The 20,230-nt window shown below is 45.4% G+C and overlaps 2 protein-coding genes across 5 annotated transcripts in view; one reads left to right on the top strand and one right to left on the bottom strand.

The window, feature by feature from the left end:
- The window catches only part of SIL1 (SIL1 nucleotide exchange factor), a 303,875-nt gene extending 288,460 nt beyond the window's left edge, over positions 1-15,415 (bottom strand). Inside the window, exon 1 of one of the 2 annotated variants that reach the window (XM_081230897.1) lies at positions 15,380-15,411. In XM_081230897.1, coding sequence (XP_081087023.1) covers positions 15,380-15,399 — 20 coding nt within the window. In that variant the 5' untranslated portion in view covers positions 15,400-15,411. Of the gene's footprint in view, positions 1-15,333 lie in introns of both variants that reach the window. The other variant, XM_081230899.1, reaches the window with a different exon arrangement.
- Positions 15,416-15,501: 86 nt separating this feature from the next.
- Positions 15,502-20,230, top strand: part of MATR3 (matrin 3) — a 49,637-nt gene continuing 44,908 nt past the window's right edge. For all 3 annotated transcript variants that reach the window (XM_081230887.1, XM_081230891.1, XM_081230890.1), the window contains exons 1-4: positions 15,502-15,558; positions 16,786-16,823; positions 18,711-18,794; positions 19,921-20,001. The gene's annotated coding sequence lies outside the window, so the exon portion shown is untranslated. The remainder of the gene's footprint in view (positions 15,559-16,785; positions 16,824-18,710; positions 18,795-19,920; positions 20,002-20,230) is intronic.

Genomic DNA, 20,230 nt, shown 5'->3' on the forward strand with positions numbered 1-20,230 from the left:
GTATCTGCAAGACAGCTCCCAGGATATGGCTCAGAATATTATCTATAGCCCTTGAGGAGGAACTAAAGGTCCTTGACTTTGTTTAATGACTAAACTATGATTATTTGGTCTTAGTTGACTGTTTTCCTTTGCTTCAGCATTTTCTCACTTCTCTGATTAAACGTATTCTTTGGCTAAAGTTTTTCTACAGACAAAAGGCAGGCACGGGCTTCCCTGGTGGCGCAGTTGGGGGTTGGGGGTCCGCCTGCTGATGCAGGGGACGCAGGTTCGTGCCCCGGTCTGCGAGGGTCCCACGTGCCCCGGAGCGGCTGGGCCCGTGAGCCGTGGCCGCTGGGCCTGCGCGTCCGGAGCCTGTGCTCCGCGGCAGGAGAGGCCACGACAGTGGGAGGCCCGCGTACCGCAAAAAAAAAAAAAAAAAAACAGCAGGCAGAAGACATGGGGGGGAAAGGACCATAGGGTCCTACTCCATTTCACTATATCAGAGTGGTTGGGAACGTGAGCCTGAAGATTCAGACAGCCCTGAGTTTGAGGCCTGGCTTCTAAGTGAGTAGACTATAGACAGCAAGGGCAGAAGTTGTGTGTCAGATGAATCCTTTTGTACTTTCCCCAAATCAGGCATTCCTCACAGGACCACCAGAGCCGCCCCCGTGTCAAGTCATTTTGGCCAGTCGAATTGGGATTATCTCTGCAGAAATGTCCAACCCACAGGATTCTGAGCTCCTCAAAAACTCAGTTTTTTTTTCTTTGTATCCCTAAAGCCATAAAAGCAGCACGTTGTCCAGACCCAAAGATACTCATTCACTCCCTCTAGACACTGCTGTTCCTCGAGACTTTGTTATACTTAGCACCTACTGTGTGCCAAGCACCCTAAATATGTTATCTTATTTAATCCTCATAATAGCCCTTGAGTTAGGGATTAAATGAGACAATAAGCATTATCTCTCACCTGGACTATGGAAGAGCCTCCTTCTAGAAGAACACTGAGTTCTTCCTCATTTGACACCCATAGTCTATTCACACAGCAGCCACAGATCCTTTTAAAATCATGTCACTCCTCTGCTCAAAACCCTTCAATGGCTCCCCATTTCACTCAGCATAAAGTCCAAAATCCTTACTATAGGATTCTGTAGTTCTGTAGTTCTACAGGGCCCTATATTACCTCCCTAACCCCAGGCCACAAATTTTATGACCTCATGCCCTACCATTCTCCCCCTTCCTCTCTCTGGTAAGCCACACTGGCTTCCTGACAGTCCTCAAACTTTGCTGCACACACTCCTGCCTCAGGCCCTTTGCACTGCCTATCCCCTGTGCCTACAAAGCTTTATCCTGAATATGTCCATGGCTTTCTCCCTTGTTTATTTCAAATCTTTACTCAAATGTCACTTTATAATGGAAACCTTCCCTGACTCCCCTGTAGTAATTTTAAAATATGCCTACAAATTATCTGATACTATTCCCTTAAGAAGTAGAACTCAATTCTCCTCGCCTTGAATGTTGGTCCAACTTAGTGACTGCTTTCTAAAGAATAGAATATGGCATAACAGTGTGTGACTGCTAAGACAAAGTCACAAAAGGCATTATGATTACCCTAGTCTGATCAGGAGAAAACACCAGACAAGCCCAAATTGAGGGACATTCCACAAAACACTTCATCAGTACTTTTCAAAATTCTCAAGGTCATGAAAAACAAAGAAAGACTGAGAAACTGTCACTGATCAAAGGAGACTAAGGTAACATGATGACTAAACGCAACGTGTCATCCTGGATTGGATCCTAGAACAGAAAAAGGACATTGATGGAAAAACTGGTGGAATCTGAATAAAGTCTATAGTTTAGTTAATAGTTGTGTACCAATGTTAATTTCTTAGTTTTGACAAATGCACCATGTTTATGTAAGATATTAATGTTAGAGGAAGCTGGGTAAAGTGTATACAGGAACTCTCTGTACTATCCTTGCAACTTTTCTGTAAATCTAAAATTATTGCAAAATAAAAAGTGGCTTCCTCATTGCTCTCTTTCTTGGATCACACACTGCCATGCCATGGGGATGCTCAAATAGTGAGGACCATGTGGTGAGCAACTGAGGCCTCCGGCCAAAGCCCTGTGAGCCAACCATCTTGGAAGATCCTTCAGCCCTAGTCAAGGCTTCAGACACTGGGGTCTTGACTGACACCTTGACTGCACCTTCAAAAGAGACCCTGAGCCAGAAACGCCCAGCTAAGCCACTCCTGACCCTCAGAAACCGTGAAAGATAATAAATGTTTGTTGTTGTTTTAAAGCTCTAAGTTTTAGAGCAATTCATTATGCAACAATAGATAACTAATATATGCCCCTATCTAAAATAGTCTGCTTACAGTCACATTCGACCCCCTTTCTGGCCTTAATTTTCTTTATAGCACTTACCACCTGACACAGAACAAGTTTGTTTAACTTGGTCTCTATACCAGAATGTGAGCTACATGGGAGTGGAAACTTTGTTTTATTGATGTCCCCAGCATGTAGAACTGTGCCTGACACACAGCAAATGTTCAATAAAGGATAGTTGTTGTAGTTATTATTATTGCATAATAGAGGGTTCCCTGTCCTCACCTGGAAAAAAAAACCCTGCCCCTGGGATGTGGGGTGTAAGATGGGGGGCAATGTGGCACTGGGAAATGTGAGCAGAGATGAGTACAAAACCCTGACTTCTGAGTCCAAGTTCCTCACCCACTGAGATCCCTTAGACAAGCTCTTCCTCTCTCTGGGTCTCTGTTTCCTCACCTATTAAATTCAAAAGAGGACTTCCCTGGTGGTCCAGTAGTTAAGACTCCGCGTTTCCACTGCAGGGGGCACGGGTTCAATCCCTGGTTGAGGTACTAACATCCTGCATGCTTCGCGGTGCAGCCAAAAAATATAAAATAAAATTCAAAAGACTGGGATGACCTACAAGTCACCAAGATTTCTTTTAGCTCTAATAGCCAATGATTCTAAGGGCGGGCTGGGAGAAGGAGGCACAAGAGTTCAGTTCTGGAGATGGAGGAAAGGAGAGGGATGAAGAATATGTTTATCTTCCACAGGGACCAGGCAGAACCTGCCTCCCTTTGAGCTGTGCCCACTGCCTGGAAAACTTTTTGCATTTGATCATCTACTCCTTTGCCCTGAGGCCCTGCTGCCCCTCTTCCCTCCTCTGCCAATCCTTCCCAGGGGCTGGGTTACCTACCTGTGTCTACAGGCTCCCATTGCCCTTTGCATAAGCCCTCATAAGGCACTTTCCACAGAGTATAGTAATGGGACCTTTGTGTCCTGGAACCTCATCTCCTAACAGAAACAAGTAAGTCCTGGGGAACACTCCCAGGCTTGCAATTCCCTCCCAGAGAACACGGACCCTAAAGGGAGAAAGGAAAGAGAAAATGGGGGAGGGGCTGGAAGACCAGGTATGTGCTGAGACTCCCCTAAACCCTTCCCCTTTCCCTCTTCTCCAGTCTTAGCTTCACTACCAAGAGAAGCATGCCTACCAGCCTGCCTGCCCCTCACCTAAGAACTCTGTCAAATGCCACTTATTTGAGCCATATTATCTTTCCCTGCTCGTCCCTCCCTTAGTCCCCCATGCCCCTCCCACAACAGACTCACCCTAGGTCCCCTCCTAGCATGTGCTCCAGGTCTCTGAAAGCTTCCTGGTATATTGGTATGAAGTCATTTTCTCTCCAGAAGAATAGCTCATGTAAACACCGAAGAACATGGTATGTTCCGGGAATCAGAGGTAGTAGCATGTGTTATGTTTAGTCTGTTAAGTGAGGTTGGGAGTAATGGAGATGAGGCAGGACAGATAGGCAGGAACCAGCATTGGTGGAGGATTTTGTCTCATAGGCCATGGAAGCCAATGAAGAATCTGTACAGGTTGGAACTCACTTCCCTTCTACTCGGCCCACCTCACTTACATCCCTTCCTATCTCTTTCTGTACCCCCTTGGCCCCCCACATCCCACTTGGCTCATATCATAATCTCAATAACACCAAAAATTTATTGAGAACCTTCACTGTGTAAGCTTTCTGTTCACATTACCTCATTTCAACCTTTCAGCATCGAGGAGGTAGACGTTATTATTGTCCCCACTTCATAGGTGAGGAAAACGGCTCCAGTAAGTGATTCGCCCAAAGTTGCAAATCAAGGAAGAAGCAGAGCCCATTTCTTAAGCATTACACTAATTGGTCCATGCTTTCTGACCTTTTCCAAATCTCTTCTTTGGGGGAAAAATTAGAGATGTCCATAGGAGGTCTTGAGGTCTGGAGACAGAACAGGAAAATAATCCAGAGACTAGAGAATGCTGGAAGAGAGAGTTCCAGGCTCTGATGGGGCCTATCTCACCCAGCTTTGCTACCTGGTTGTGCTTGGCAGGCAGTCTTTTTCTGTTTTCCCCACTCCTTGTCTTGGTCCACTTGCTTCCTCCAGTTCCCACATCCTCCTTCACCTCCTTGGTTACTGTTTGCCCTTGTCCTTCAGCTTCTGGGTAATACGTTTGTTCTGAAGATGCCTGGATGAACCAGGACCCTCTGGAAGCCTCCAGATAATTCAGGTATCTGGAGAGGATGGCCATACCTTCCCCCTCTTCCCCCAACTCTAACAAAAGGGGTCACCCTGAGCTTCCAAGGGTCTTCAGCAAAGGTTAGTTCCTCTCTATCTCATCTCCTAACACCTACCCCATGCCCTCTCCCAAGCTAAAAATACATAACCACACAAGCTTCTCAGCACATGACAAGTTCTTGAAATCTTTGCACAGGCATTTTCTCTCTCAGGAACGCCAGCACCCCCTCCACCCAAGTTTGTTTCCAGGAAAACTCCTAATTATCCCCAGTCTTGACTCAAACATGACCTTTATCCCCACTGAATCATCACCATTCAGGCTGTTATTCCTTGCCTGGACTACTCCCTCACTGGTTTCTAGGATGCCACTCTGGCCCTACACTATCCATTTCCCATACTGTACCCAGAGTGATCTTTCTAGAATGTAAACTTAATCTTATCACCTCCTTTCTTAAAACTTTTAAATGGTTTCCCATGCCCTCAAGGTAAAGCCATAATCCTTAACCTGGTGTGGCGGCTTTCACCCCACTCCCACCTACTTCTCCAGATGCGTGCCTTTCAGCTGAGCCTACCACCATACTAGTACTCCAGCCAGATTTCCTGACACTTTTTCTCAGTTCCTTGAAACTTGCCTGCTCTCTCTCGACCCTACACAACGTTCCCTTGGCCTGGAATTCTCTTTTCCTTCTCCTTCCCTAGCTGACTTCCACTAACCCTTCAAGCAGGTCTCGGCCTGAACTCACTTCACCACTGAGCCTTCCAGAACCCCCCAGACTAGGCGAGTTGCCTCTGCTTTCTGCCCCCAGTGTCCATTATTTCCCCTAAGACAGCATTTATCCTGTTTGTTACTACCCATTTATTTATTCATATCTCCCAGACCCAACTGCGGGCCTACTTTATCCCCTGCTATAACCCAGAGTCTAGTACTAATGGGTTCTCCATGAACAACTGTTGAAGTGGTGAGTGAACAAAGCCTTCTCTGTCTTAACAGTGCAGACTCAGACACCCACTGCAGCTTCTACCACCACCATCCACATAGTTACTATTATGGATTACTTCTTCTCTGGGTGTTCCTCTCTATTTATGGACTGGGATGGCACCTTTCACGTTAGTACTCCAACACCTAATACAGAGCATAGCATTCATCCTTCCATCCATCCTCTCATTATTGTTTTTTAAAAAATATGTATTATCTACTATGTACTAGACACTATGGATGCAGCAGTGAGCAAGATAGACAGTCCCTGCTGTCAAGTTCACATTCTAGTGGCATATATGGGCAACTAGTGAACTGGAGGTTGAGTGGATCTCAGTCTTATTGGGAAGCCCCTGAGGGCTTTCCTCTCCATAGCTACAAAGCAAGGAGCACAGGCTCTGAGGGAGGAGATATATGCTCTTGGTGACCTCTGGACCTCCCTTTTTACAGGTTTTCTTGGGACCAGTCATCAAGCAGCAGCAGCCGCAGGGAGGAAGGGAATGAGGGAGGGTGGACCGAGTGGAGAGGGTCCAAGCCTCTAAAGACAGGCAATGGTGTTGCAGCCCAGTGCCCACAGGCACTCTGCCAGGGCAGTTTGGTAACTGGCTTTCCTTGCTATCCTGGAGCAGAGAAAGAAAGAGATCCACAAAGGGAAAGACATCAATGGACAGAGGTGACAGAGGAAAAAGGAAGGAGAGAAAAAGTGGAACAGAGAGGTGAAGGAAGAGGAGTCAGAAATACAGAGAGAAGGAAGGAGACTGAGGCACAAAAAGAAGGCCTGCGGGACTGAACCCTCCCTGTGTTGCTAGGAGAAAGCTCTGGGGCTTGGCTCCTCATTCAGGTCACTAGGGAGAAAAAAGATTCAATATTGAGTCTTTAGGATTCCTCAGATGCTTTCCAGAGCCCTCTGATCCCTCAGATTGTCTTTGGCCCCATCTGGTCATCCCAGGAGGCTTCTGCCAGGGATCTGTCAGCCCCCCAACCAGGATATACTCTGTGCAGACCCTCACAAGCAAGGGATAGGCGGTGGTGGAAAAACACAGTAGCTCTGGGCACAGCAACCTCTGATTTTCATCTTTTTCAGAAAGGATCGTAGAAAAGACCCTATGTTCATCATCTGTTTCCTAACTGGGGGCTCCAAGCTCTACTCTCTGAGATACCAGCCTGACCATATCCCAATGTTCAGGCACAGAGCAGAAACTTCCTGAGCTGGGAGCTGGGGAGGCAGGGGCCCCCACCCCAGGAACTCGCAGATGCCAAGCAGGAGTCTGAGTTCTTAATTGTGCTGCTGCTCTTGCCAGCAGTCTGGGATGCTCGCTCCTGAGGCTGCGATGCCATCTGCTGCTCAACTTAGGAAACTGGCTGATTCCGGCTGCATAGCCAAAGCTGAACCTGGCAGGAGTCAGCAGGAGACCTGCCTGGGTCTCAGGAGGCCATGTCTTTGTCTCTGAACAGACCCAATGCTGGGCCTCAGGGACAGAGCAAATACTCTCTTCCCTGTCATCATTCTTTCAGCAGCCATGTGAGTGAGCTTGGATGCAGATCCTCCAGCTTCAGGCAAGCCTTCAGATGACTGAGGCCCTAGTGGACAGCCTGACTGCAGCCTCACGAGTGACCCTGAGCCAGCTCAGCTGAGCTGCTCCCAGTTCCTAACCCCCAGAAGCTCTGTGAGATAAGTTTTTGCTGTTTTAAACCCTACAAGTTTGGGAGTAATTTGTTATGTAGCAACATAATAGACCTGTCACATGGTATTATTAATATTGTATCATGGCATACCATCTGCATTATATCACTTCATTTCCTTATAAGAGCTGGCATCTGGACCCCAACCCCTCAATCTCTCTAACCTCATCTCCTACCATCCCACCCTCTCCCGAGCTCACCCTCACCCTAGGCTCACTCCTGCCTGAGGCCCTTTGAACTTGCTTTTATCTCTGCTGGAGCACCCTCCTAAACCTCTGCATGGTCACTCCCTTATCTCCTTCAGGTCTTTATTCAAATGTAGCCTTTTCAGTATAGCCTTCCTTGACCCCCTGCACCCCTTATCTGCAACTCCCACATCTGCCTATCCTTTTCTCTATTTTTATTCTTAGCCCTTATGATTATAAGGCATATATATATATATATAATGTAACATATATAACAGAATATATTTTACATATTTATCTCATAACTTCTATCTCCCCCACTAGAATGTAAGCTCCATGAAGGCAAGAATTTGTGTTTTTGTCTATTTTGGTCACTGCTCTGTCTCCAGCACCTGGAATAGTGATAAGCACATCATAATAGATGTGCAATACATATTTAGTTGAATGGGGAAAAAATGAATGTCATAATTCACTACTTATAGTATGTATGTCTTTTAGATCCTATATCGTATATCACATGCCATATTATGATGTCACATATATATTATATTTAAACACAGTACAAGGCAGTGCAGAGAGAGTAGGGCCATAAACAAGAAGACCTAGCTTTGCTTGCTGATTAGCTATGTTTCTATGAGCAAGGCATGCAATCTCTCTGCACCTCAGTTTTACTCATCTATAAAATGAGGCTATTATAACTTCCCTGTCCTATCATAGGGTAGTTGTAAAAATCAAATGATGATGAATGTTACAGCAATTAAAAAAAAACTAGCACATGCTATTATGATTGTTTCTGAAATGTGTTCCAAAGACCACCTGTCCCAGGATATGCTCTGTGGAGGAAAAAAAAGATCAAGAGGTTTGGGAAAATGGGTTCCAATATTCTAAGCACCCCTCCCCCATGGACACTCACGGTTCATTAGCATATGAAAGGCTCTGAAAAACCTTGCTCTCTAAATATACAGAGCAGCACCTTTGTTAGCAGCATAATACTGTTACTTTAGAAGAAGGAATTCTAAAGTTTTTGGAACCGAACTCCTAGTGGGGTAGGCGACGAGATCCCACAGCTGATATAGATTGGGAGGAGGGGGTAGTGGAGAAAACGAAATGGAGGCGGCACGAGAGAGGAGGGAAGGAAAGCGAGAATAAGGAAAAGAAGGAAGAAGAAAGAAAAATGGTGGTAAAGGAGGAAAGGACAACTAAAATAATGCCCTTTGAAAAGAACTCAGCAGAACAAAGGCAACCTGAAATTTCCTGTGGGCGGGGGCGGGGGAGTGAATCCAGGAACCCTGGTGTCGCCTGCTGAGCCGGGCTTATCCCTTTGAGTGCTGCCTCTGCCAATTTCTGCAGTTGGAGCTCAGGCTTCCTTTTGTTTCAAAGAACCTCTGATTGAAGAGATCTCTACTTTATCAGGGGGGTGGAATCAGGTAAACCAAATCAGCAGCTTCTCAATTTAGTGTACTTATTAAGTGCCTGAAATGGCAGCTGCCATTTTTCCTTTCCTTGTGAGCAATAAGCCTTCTTGGCAGCATTCATCTCCCCAGAGGACGCCTGGCTTGGAAAAGGAAGGAGAACAGCAGTTCCTCCTGAAAAGATTCCCTAGGCTAAATGGGACATGAAGAGGTTGGCAGGTTTACCTCCAGGTCGACCTTCCCTAGCCCAGTCGAAACAGGTATTCTTAGAAAAAAAAGATTCTGTAGCTCTCTGAGGCATCCATTCATATTTCCAGCCCTCATGGTGAAGAAGTCCTTTGTTATACCTTATTTCAGTCTTTTTGTATGATTTCATTTTTTTTTACTGCCTTTCCTTTACCCCAGAATAAGGGAGTAATCTATCATAAATTGCACGTATAGTGCAATTTGTAGTAACCAATTTCTCTGGGCATATGATTGGTTAATACCAACTGAAGAACCTCATTTCCCATCAAATGAGAGACTGGATTTTTTTTTTTTTTTTTTTTTTGTAATTGTGAGATTCAAAGGTAGGATAAGGAGGTAATGGGAACAGAAGCAACATATGTCGGGCACCTGCCCCGTCCCTTATATATGCTATCTCATTTAATCATCACAACAACCTAAAATGTAGTGATTACAATCCCCATTTTATAGGTGAGGAAACTGAGGTCCAGAGGTCAAACCACTAATATTTAAGTGGTGGAGTCAGAATCACATCCACATCTGACTGTCAAATCCATGTTCTCTCTACCCCAGGGGCTTGTACATAACACACAGAAACCTGGGTCTTCGATTTCCTTGCATTCCTTCTGATATATTTAGTTTCTTCTTTAACCCCACAAACATGCTGGGATTTGCGCTGTTTTCACATGCACATTTACTGCAGGTTAAACTTAGCATCAGAAAGGTGCCAGTAACTCCCTCAAGGTTTTCCTGTGACCAAAACTGATCTCAATCTACCTGATGTCCACCTGCCTCATCAGACTGTAATCTCCATAATGGTAAGGACCATGTCTGTCTTATTCACCACTGTATTCTCCTAGTGCCCAGCACAGGACCTGGTAGATATTCAATATTTGTTGAATGAATGAATAAATGAATGACAAAGGCAGACAAAAGACTCCATAAAGCAAGAGAAGAGAACCTAAGATGAAGATTAAAAAGGCCAACATTTATTTTAAAGAAGAAGCAAAGAAGAGGAGAGATAGCCAGGAAGAGAATGAGAGACAGCAAGAAAATTCAGCACAAACAAGCAAGATAAAAATATCCTCTTGCCACTGTCCTTTTAAAATTACTTTCTATATTTGAGCCCAAGTGACAAGTGAAATCTCCTCTGTAATTTCCCATGTGTTCAGCTTAATGAATTTCCGGCACATGGTTTCAGTACTGGAGGGCCAATTTGGACACTGTGGGGGTGGGGGTGGAATTGAAATAGACTAACTAATTGAGTCTAGAAACCAAATGAAGGGGTGATTGGAAGCATGTGAGGAGGGAGCCAAGTCTTGGAACTTGCTCAACATCAAGGACTGGGAATTAGTCTTGCTCTAGCTGATGTCACCATGATGCTTCCCTACATGCCATAGAGGGAGCCCAGGATCCCAGGATGCTTTGCAACTATTCTTTGTACCACATTGCCTATCTTCTATTTATTTATTTATTTATTTAGGCTGCGTGGGGTATTTGTTGCTGCAGGCAGGCTTTCTCTAGTTGTGGCGAGCGGGGGCTACTCTTCGTTGTGGTGCATGGGCTTCTCATTGCAGTGGCTTCCCTTGTTGTGGAGCACGGGCTCTAGGCACGCAGGCTTCAGTAGTTGTGGCACAGGGGCTTAGCTGCTCCACGGCATGTGGGATCTTCCCAGACCAGGGTTCGAACCCACGTCCCCTGCGTTGGCAGGTGGATTCTTAACCACGCCCCACCAGGGAAGTCCCCACATTGCCTATCTTCTAAAGAGATTTATCTGTTTATATAGAGGGTAGCCTATTAGCAACTTAATTTCAACCATTGGAAAAATAGACTAGATCTTTCCATATACCTTCTACACAGTAGGTACACCATAAATCTTAAACTGAAACATTATGAGAGAGTCAAGTTAGGGAGGGGAAGTATGAGAATGCACAGTCTACCCCTCTGCATCTGTTTGTGCTGATGTATTAATGGGTGTGGCCACCCAAATGCATTTTCTTTGTATACCGGGGAAGGAACTCTGAAAGGCCACAAGACCCAGAATAAAAAGTCCTTTCTAGGCCTTAAAATTGACAATGACCATGAGGCCCACAATTTTAATCAGAATTGCAGATCTTTTAGGTCCCCAGGTATGCTTCTTATTGTTGTTTTAACACCTTTATTGAGATATAATTCACATACCATACAATTCACCCATTTAAAGTATACGATTCAACGGTTTTTATTATACTCACAGATATGTGCAACCATCACCACGATTTTAGAACTTTTTCATCCCCTCAAAAAGAAACCCCATGGGATGCTGGGCCCCACGCCTTTACGCAAACACAGCAGCTCCTCCCCCTGCACCTCTGCCTTCACCGGCCTTGCGGGGATGGTTCCATCATGGCGTCAATGTAGAAATGACTACAGAAAGAACTGTTGGCTTTGCAAAATCACCCACCTCCTGGAATAACTTTAAATGAAAAGAGTGTTCAAAATTCAGTTACACAATGGATTGTAGACATAGAAGCTGCACCAAGTACCTTATATGAAGGGGAAAAATTTCAACTTCTATTTAAGTTTAGTAGTCGATATCCTTTTGACTCTCCTCAGTTATAATTAATTCCCCATGGGACTTCTCTGGTGGTCCAGTGGTTAAGAATCCACCTTCTAATGCAGGGGACGCAGGTTTGATCCCTGGTCCGGGAACTAAGATCCCACATGCCAGGGGCAGCTAAGCCTGTGTGCTCTAGAGCCCGCACACCACAACTAGAGGGGAGCCCGCGTGCCGCAAAAAGATCCCGCGTGCCGCAACTAAGACCCAATGCAGCCAAATAAATAAATAAATATTTTTAAAAAAAGAAGAAACCCCATAACCCTTAGCTATCTCACCACCCCCACTCAACCTAAGCAACACCTCATTTACTTTCTGTCTTTATAGATTTTCCTGTCCTGGACTTTCATATGAATGGAATTAAGCACTGTGTGGTCTGGCTTCTTTAATTTAACATAATGTTTTCAAGGTTCACGTAGGTTGTAGCATGAATCAGTACTTCATTTCTTTTTATGGCCAAATAATATTCCACTGTATAGATATACTACATTTTGTTTATCCATTTGTCAGTTAAAGGACATTTGGGTTGTTTCAAATTTTTGGCTCTAATGAATAATGCTACTACGAACATGTGTGTACAAGTTTTTGTGTAGACATACATTTTCATTTTCTTGGGTATATACCTAGGAGTGGAATTGTTGAGCCATAAAGAAATTCTATGTTTAATAATATGAAGAACTACCAGACTGTTTTCCAAAGCAGTTGCACCATTTTACATTCCCACCAGCAGTGTATGAGGGTTCCAGTTTCTCTATATCCTTGACAATCTAACTATGCTTTTGAGAAATAAGGACTTCCCTGGTGGTCCAGTGGCTGAGACTCTGTACTCCCAATGCAGGCGGCCCAGGTTCAGTCCCTGGTCAGGGAACTAGATCCCACATGCTGCAACTAAGAGTTCACATGCTGCAGCTAAAGATCCCAAACGCCACAATGAAGATCCCATGTGCCGCAGCTAAGACCCAGTGCAGCCAAATAAATAAATAAATAAATAAAAATTTTAAAAAATAAGGACTACTGCAGGGCCCCACTCTAACTTTGGTAGCTATTACAGAGCAGCAGCAAGGAGTACAGGGATGAAGGAGAGATCTCTCTTCTACTCTAAGCCTTTAAGATCAGCCAGAGGGAATACTGCCATCTCTAGTACTCTTCCTGACTCCCCAGGCTAGGTTAGCTGCCCCCTGACATATGCCCAAGGATACCTATACTACTTATCTTTCTTCCCCAATAGACTGTAAGCTCTAGGCAGGCAGGAATCTCTATTCCTCTGAGTTTATTTTTTTAATTTAATTTTATTTTTTATAAATTTATTTATTTTTGGCTGCATTGGGTCTTCGTTGCTGCGTGCGGGCTTTCTCTAGTTGCGGCAAGCGGGGGCTACTCTTCGTTGTGGTGCATGAGCTTCTCACTGCAGTGCCTTCTCTTGTTGCAGAGCACAGGCTCTAGGCGCATGGGCTTCTGTAGTTGTGGCTCACAGGCTCTAGAGCGCAAGCTCAGTAGTTGTGGCGCACGGGCTTAGTTGTTCCGCGGCATGTGGGATCTTCCTGGACCACGGATCAAACCCGTGTCCCCTGCATTGGCAGGCAGATTCTTAACCACTGTGCCACCAGGGAAGTCCTATTCCTCTGACTTTATATGCAGCGCCTGAACAGGGTCTGGTAAATGGTAGATGGTCAGTAAATGTTGATGGGCAGATTAATTGAAGAAATGATTAAATATTTCTCTACTGGTTATTCCTGTCCAGGGAGGAGAGGAAAAGAGCAGTCTCGGGGCTGAAAGATATCAAGTAAGGAAGCAAGAAGGAGAGGATAAATGAAGGAGAAAGGGAAAGGCAGGCAAAAAGCTTGGAAACCTAGTGTCCCTTGGGGCCAGGCTTTTGATTATGAGGTCAAACTCAGAGCTCATGGACCTTCCCTAATCCTTTGCCTTTCATCTCACTGCATTTTTTTTCTATAAATTCTCCCTTTTCTTTTTTGTTATTCCTAACAATTTTGTCTTTGCAAGAATAAGAAACAAAAAGGTAAAAAAGTAGTTGATATTATAAATAAAAGACCATATAAGTCAACTCGCCAAAATGAATTCAGAATTTAAAAGGATGGAGATTAAGAAGGCTGACTATAAAGGATTTTTTAACTGAGAAATGAAGAAATCATAATCTAGGTTTTCCTTCAAAGGACACACTAGCTAGCTAAAAAAGGTGACCACATTTTCAATATCACATGAGAACATGGCATATCTCTCAGTCTTACTTATGTCTGGCCTTCCCTCCATCCTGCCTTCTCCCTGGACTGATCTGTGAAACCAGTTGTCTCCAGGTCATTTGGTCCCTCTCTCCTCAAAGGCCCTGGTATCTCCCTATTCTCAATTACTTCCTGTCTTTGCTCTGAAAGCACACATGCACACATTCACACAAACCTCATCCTTCCTTTTCATGAATCCTCGGGTAGCTCTGCCTTCTCCATTTTGTGTGTTTGGAACGGAAGAAAGCAAAATATATGAGATGCCAATGCAATTTCTCCTTTAGCAGAGCTCCGCAGGACAATTACCCACCCCATCTGCCTGGTTTTATAGCTCTCATAACCCTCCTTTATGAACGCACTGTGGCAGCTGGATGCAGGCATTGATTATGGCAGCAGTCTTCAGCCACTTTCCTATTTAACTGCAAAGCAGAGCTCCTGCCTACCAGCCCAGCACTGATCATGTGACGTTTTTAATTATTGTATTTATGTAAGCCTTTTTCCTACCAGAGCCTGTGTCCAATTCCATCAAAACTGGGGAGGATTTGTGCTTGCCACTTCAGTGGCTCTGTGTCCTTAGGGCCTAAAGTCTTTTCCTGGAATCAATGTAGGACTCTGGGCTTTCTCAGCAGAGGTCTGGAAGTGTGGGGGTGTACAGGAAGCACATTTTTTTGTTGTTGTTATGAAATACCCGAGGAAATAGATAATAAAACATGTTGGCAGATAAGGGCATTGGCTGACTCCCAGGGGTTCACCTGACGAAGGTGCCAGGTGCAGTAGATCAGCAGAGCCAGTAGGATGCTGGAGCTATAGGAACGAAGTGGCTTTAGAATTTTGAGAATTATGGAATGGATTTTGGAATTACTGCTGCTGGGCCTTGCCCTTCTAGTCCTCAGCTTCACCAAATGTTCAGCAGGAGAGAATCATATTGACTCCAGGTAGTGGGGGAAGGTTTAGTGTTCATAAGAAATGCTGGCAACCTGGTGGGCAAAATATGGCCTCTTTGGCTATTGTGCCACGGTGAAAGGAAAGTCTGGCAGAGAAAGTACTCTTCAGTTGCTGCAGCTCAGCTAAGGATCCCACTGCAGGGCCGCAGGGATGGTCCCGCAGGTTAGGCTGGAGTGACTAGCATAATCTAGCCGAAAACCTCCTGGAGAGATCCCAAAGGCCAAGGTGACCTGTGTGGGCAGGCGATCCGTTAGCCGAGTGACAGAACTGCTGAAGAAAGCCAGAAAGAGGATCTGCGTGGGAGGTGGAAAAAGCGTGGGCTGAGCTTGCGGCAACCGAAAGACGCCACACGTGTGAGAGGAACCCGCGGCGCTCGGTGTGGGCAGGCGGGAAGCACCGCCCCGCTAGGACACACCAAGTTTTCTCTTAAGCAGTCCCACACCCAGCGCCCTTTGCATGCGTAAGTTACAAATGGGATGGGTGTCATAATTGTAACGCTTGTTCGGATTCCTACCTTTTCTCTTCTGGGGTCTAGTTCCTGAAAAAGAGAGTATGCTCACCTCTGCCACAGCTCTCCCATTTTTCTAACTCTTTCCTGGGCGGGGTTTCTGGGCCCCGCCCGCTGAGGGCCCGCCCAGTAGCCGCCCCGGGGCGGGGCTCCCCTCGGCTCCCGGCTGCCCTTTCCCCTGCGGACTCTACCCGAGCTGCAGTGTCCCCGCCGAGCTCCGGACACGTGCCGGTGAGTAAGGGCAAATAGGGGAGAGAGTCCTTGGAGGTTTACCAGCCAGGGGCGAGAGGCAGTTGTGGGGAGGCTTCTTCCTTGGCACGGGACGAAGTTGGGGTTCGTTCCCTCGTGACCCCAGGTTCGGAGGGCATGTTGAAGAGATGCTGGGGGATCGTACCCCCAGAGTCGCCCCCTGTTTCCTACCATCCCTACTGTCCCTGGAGAGTTCCCTAGAGCCGGTCTCGGAGAGTCTCGGTCCCCAGGCACCAGGGCCAGGGACTTGGGAAGGTTTCTGAGGAACACGTGTTCGGGTGGAGCTCGGTCAGTCCCTTCAACCCGAGCCCCTGAAAGGGACAGGCTATTTTTGGATTCGTTTTTAGACCTGGACAATAAGCCCCCTCTATTTTCCTTTTCCTCTAAATTGTTTGGAGGCGTTTAGGAGTGAAATTAGAGGATGGCTGGAAAAAAGTATGGTCTTAGATACTCTCACTTTATATATATAAGATAAATTATAAGGGTGAGTGTGTAGGAATGTTTATTAACATTTTGCAAATATTTCGGTTATTGTTTTCAACCAGTAGTTGGGGTCGTTGGCAGGAATGGCAACCTAACTGCCTCCAGTTCCTTTCACACCGATTACTGCATCCAATCATTTTTTAAGATGCTGTTTTATGGTTCTTCAAGAGGTCACATAATTGAGGCCCTTCTCAATCTAGTTTTAACCAGCCTCTCCAATTTTCACTGCCCACTGCTCTCCCAGGATAACTTTCCCTTCTACTCACCAGTATTTATCTCCTTGCCTGGAATGTAGCTCCTGATAACAAGTGTTACTGAGTTATCAGTCTATAGCAGATATTATCCTATGGGCTTAATTTATATTCCATTTAAATCTCCCAACCACCCCGGGTACTATTATCAACACCCCCATTCTACAAATGAGGAGACTGAGGTACAGAGGTTAAGTTACTTGACCACTGCCACTTGGGTGTTAAGTGACAGAGCCATTAATTTGATACTTGATGAGACCATTAATTTGCTACTGTTGAACTGCTGTGGTATGCAGGTACAAATGACATATGACAATAAAGCTAACCAAGGGAAAGCTATTTGTTTTATTTCCTGCTATTGTTTCTGTGGCTCAGGCCTCACCAAGTTACAGAGTTTTGAGGGTAGGGGTCTTGAACTCCACACAAGTGTTCACTAACTGTTGGCTGACTCTAACCTGGAGTGCTTTGATTGCAGAGGGGCCAGCTGTGGACTTTGGGAAGATGCAGCGCCAGGTGAGTGCAACTCCATTAGCCTACCTTTGGCCCCAGCTGTAGGCAGCTGCCTAGGTTTCCATGTACCTAGGCAAGTGTTACACTGCTGGGAGAACAGCAGCCAATATAGCTGGTTGGCATTCTGGGCCTGGTTCATGCCAACTATGTTGTTAACTATACCAGGATGCCAGCATATTTGCTTTTCCATTAAGGTTAAATCTGCAAGAACATGCCTTTGCAAAGAGAAACCTAACATGGAGAATGGTTCTGGTCCGACAGGTTTGGCTAGTATGAAGTTCCTTGAATCATGCCTTGGAAACAGAACAAAGGCAATGGAGGGATATATAAGTAGAGAGGAAAAGTTGGGCTTTTATTTTTTGAGTCTACCAAGTGCTCAAAAGAGGCCTTATAGGACTTTCCTGGTGGTCCAGTGGTTAAGACTCCAAGCTTCCACCGCACGGGATAGATCCTTGGTCGGGGAAGTTCCACATGCCCCGGCGCTGCGCCCCCTCCCTCCCCCCCCCCCGCCCCCGGCAAAACAAAACAAAACAAGTGTGCGCAGACACACACAAAAGAGGGGGGCCTTATAGAGGGTGGAAGTCAATGGGATTTTTGCAGATTTCATAGCTCCCACTCCCCCACAGTACAGAGCTAGTCAGGATAAACCCTTTGTAGAAGGATAGCTGTAGTTATCTGAGAATGCCATGCCTTACAAGGAAACATAGATGTGAATCTGCTTTAAAATTATGGTGGGTTTTTTTTTTTTTTTTTTTTTTTTTTTTGCTGCACTGCACGGCTTGTGGGATCTTAGTTCCCCAACCAGGGTTCGAACCCAGGCCCTCAGCAGTGAAAGTGCAGAGTCTTAACCACTGGACCGCCAGGGAATTCCCTGGGCATTCTTTAGTTCATTAATAGAATATAAAAATATCAATTCATTGAGGGGGCTCTAGATACTAGGTCTAGCTACAATGATAATAATTTATGCTTTAGGTTGACAGTATATTTTTGTTGATATCTTACTGATTTTCAGGAGTAAGCAGACTTGTTGTCTCTTTGGAGCAGTAGATACTGAGTCCCCTTTGTAGTGATATTGTTTTAGAATGCTAATTTTCTAAAAAAGAGATGCTTCTCAGTTCTAGGCAATCACTTATCACTCAGGGTGATGCTGGAGGTTGTCCAATAGGGCTGACTTAGTTGCTGCTTTCTGTGAAAAGTGATATCTTAGTTCTACAGAAGGAACTGGTGAGGATGTTGGGAGGCAGAGGAGTTATTTATCAAAGCTAGTTTTGTTCTATCAATTGGCTTTGCCTTAAAAGGATTCTTTTAGCTAAATGTTGGGTGCTTTGTGTGAATACCTCAGATGTTCATTGTGAATAGCCTTTAATATGTCGGGTTTTTTTTTTTAAGATGTTGGGGGTAGGAGTTTATTAATTAATTTATTTTTTCTGTGTTGCGTCTTCGTTTCTTTGCGAGGGCTTTCTCTAGCTGTGGCAAGTGGGGGCCACTCTTCATCGTGGTGTGCGGGCCTCTCACTATCGCGGCCTCTCTCATTGCGGAGCACAGGCTCCAGACGCGCAGGCTCAGTAGTTGTGGCTCACGGGCCTAGTTGCTCCGCGGCATGTGGGCTCCTCCCGGACCAGGGCTCGAACCCGTGTCCCCTGCATTAGCAGGCAGATTCTCAACCACTGCACCACCAGGGAAGCCCTATCGGTTCTTAATACAAGTGATATCTAGAGGTCTTTAGTAGTAACAGGCAAGAAAAAAGGTAAGTAATGGGAAATAAAATAATTGCTGAGGATATAAAAATTATGGTAAATCATAAACGACAAACAGCATTTTGTTTCTGTCTCTACAAAAAAGCAGCCTTAGGAGCTGGGATGTTGAACACTGAAATCTTTTTCTTTTTAGGATGACTTGAAAGTAGGGCATCCTTGGCCCTCCTGAAGAGAGGAAATTAGTGACAGATGGACAGTCTGTGTATGGAGTTATCAGGTAAATGTCCTTATTCATTCCAACATTGACTATGTGCCAGGCCTGTTTGTTAGATGGAGCCCATCAGGAAACAATTGGGAGGCAGAATCAACTGTATTTGCCCCTAACAAATCCTATTCAGGGAAAGGCTGAGTAGGATTTTGGTGATTATGGTCTGAAGGCATGTGGGATCTTTGAGATGATCTGTGTCATTCCATCTGAGGAAACTGTGGGGCGATTGTAAATTCCGTGAGGGAAAGGTTAGTGTATCTTACCTTGTTCACAGCTAGATCCCAAGCACAGTGCCCAGCACATGGCAAGAACTTGCTCAATGTTGGATAAAATGACTGAAGCCATGGGAAAGGGTTTCCTGTTCCCAATTTTTTTTTTTTTTTTTTTTAATGTTGAGCCTTCTTTTAATTTTTATTTATTTATTTATTTATTTTTTAAATTTTTGGCTGTGTTGGGTCTTCGTTTCTGTGCGAGGGCTTTCTCTAGTTGTGGCAAGCGGGATCCACTCTTCATCGCGGTGCGCGGGCCTCTCACTGTCGTGGCCTCTCTTGTTGCGGAGCACAGGCTCCAGACGCGCAGGCTCAGTAGTTGTGGCTCACGGGCCTAGTTGCTCTGCGGCACGTGGGATCCTCCCAGACCAGGGCTCGAACCCGTGTCCCCTGCATTAGCAGGCAGACTCTCAACCGCTGCGCCACCAGGGAAGCCCTGTTCCCAATTTTTTAAAGGATTTGACAGCACGGTCTGCAGTCAGTGCTCCTAGGCCTCTGTTTTGCAGTCCGTGTTCAATTCATGGGGATACCTATATCCATGTCTTCTACCTGGGGTACTTGGGTATCTGAAACAAATAAGAAAACTGTTTCAGGAATCATCCAGCAATTGTCAGCTGTCCAGGCTAGTGTGATGCCTCGGATGGTGTTACACTGTTGGAAGAGCAAATGCTGCCTTTATCGAGGTCTGGCTGTAGTACTGTTTTGGCGCTGTGGCTGAGTACCTTTGGGCAACGTTTTGCACCTCTGAGAGTGGAGTAACTCCTCCTGTGGAGTTGGTCCTAGTCTGGGTGCAAACAGTTTTTTTCTGTTAGAAAAGGACCCTGCCTTAAGGATAGCCTGTCATTCCTTTCCTCTTTGAAACCTAGATGCCTTTACCTGAGTGAGAAACCTTCCTCCACTGGGACCTCAGATGTCTGACAGCCCTTCGTGACACCAAGATAAGTAATGTATGCAGTGCTTTTGTCATGTAGTTTCTAGTTAACTCACTTCAGCTCAGATGGGTGGTGTGAAATAATAGAAAAAATATATATACATACATTTTTTTATGCACACACACACACACACACTTGATATATATATATATATCTGCCCCTGGTTTTTGGTACAGCTCCTAAAACCCTTCTGATTTCCTAAGTGATCAGAGCACTAGGAGTATCTTTTGTTCTAATATTTGGT

This window comes from Mesoplodon bidens (assembly GCF_964165515.1).
Source record: "Mesoplodon bidens genome assembly, chromosome: 4".
Lineage (NCBI taxonomy): Eukaryota > Metazoa > Chordata > Mammalia > Artiodactyla > Ziphiidae > Mesoplodon > Mesoplodon bidens.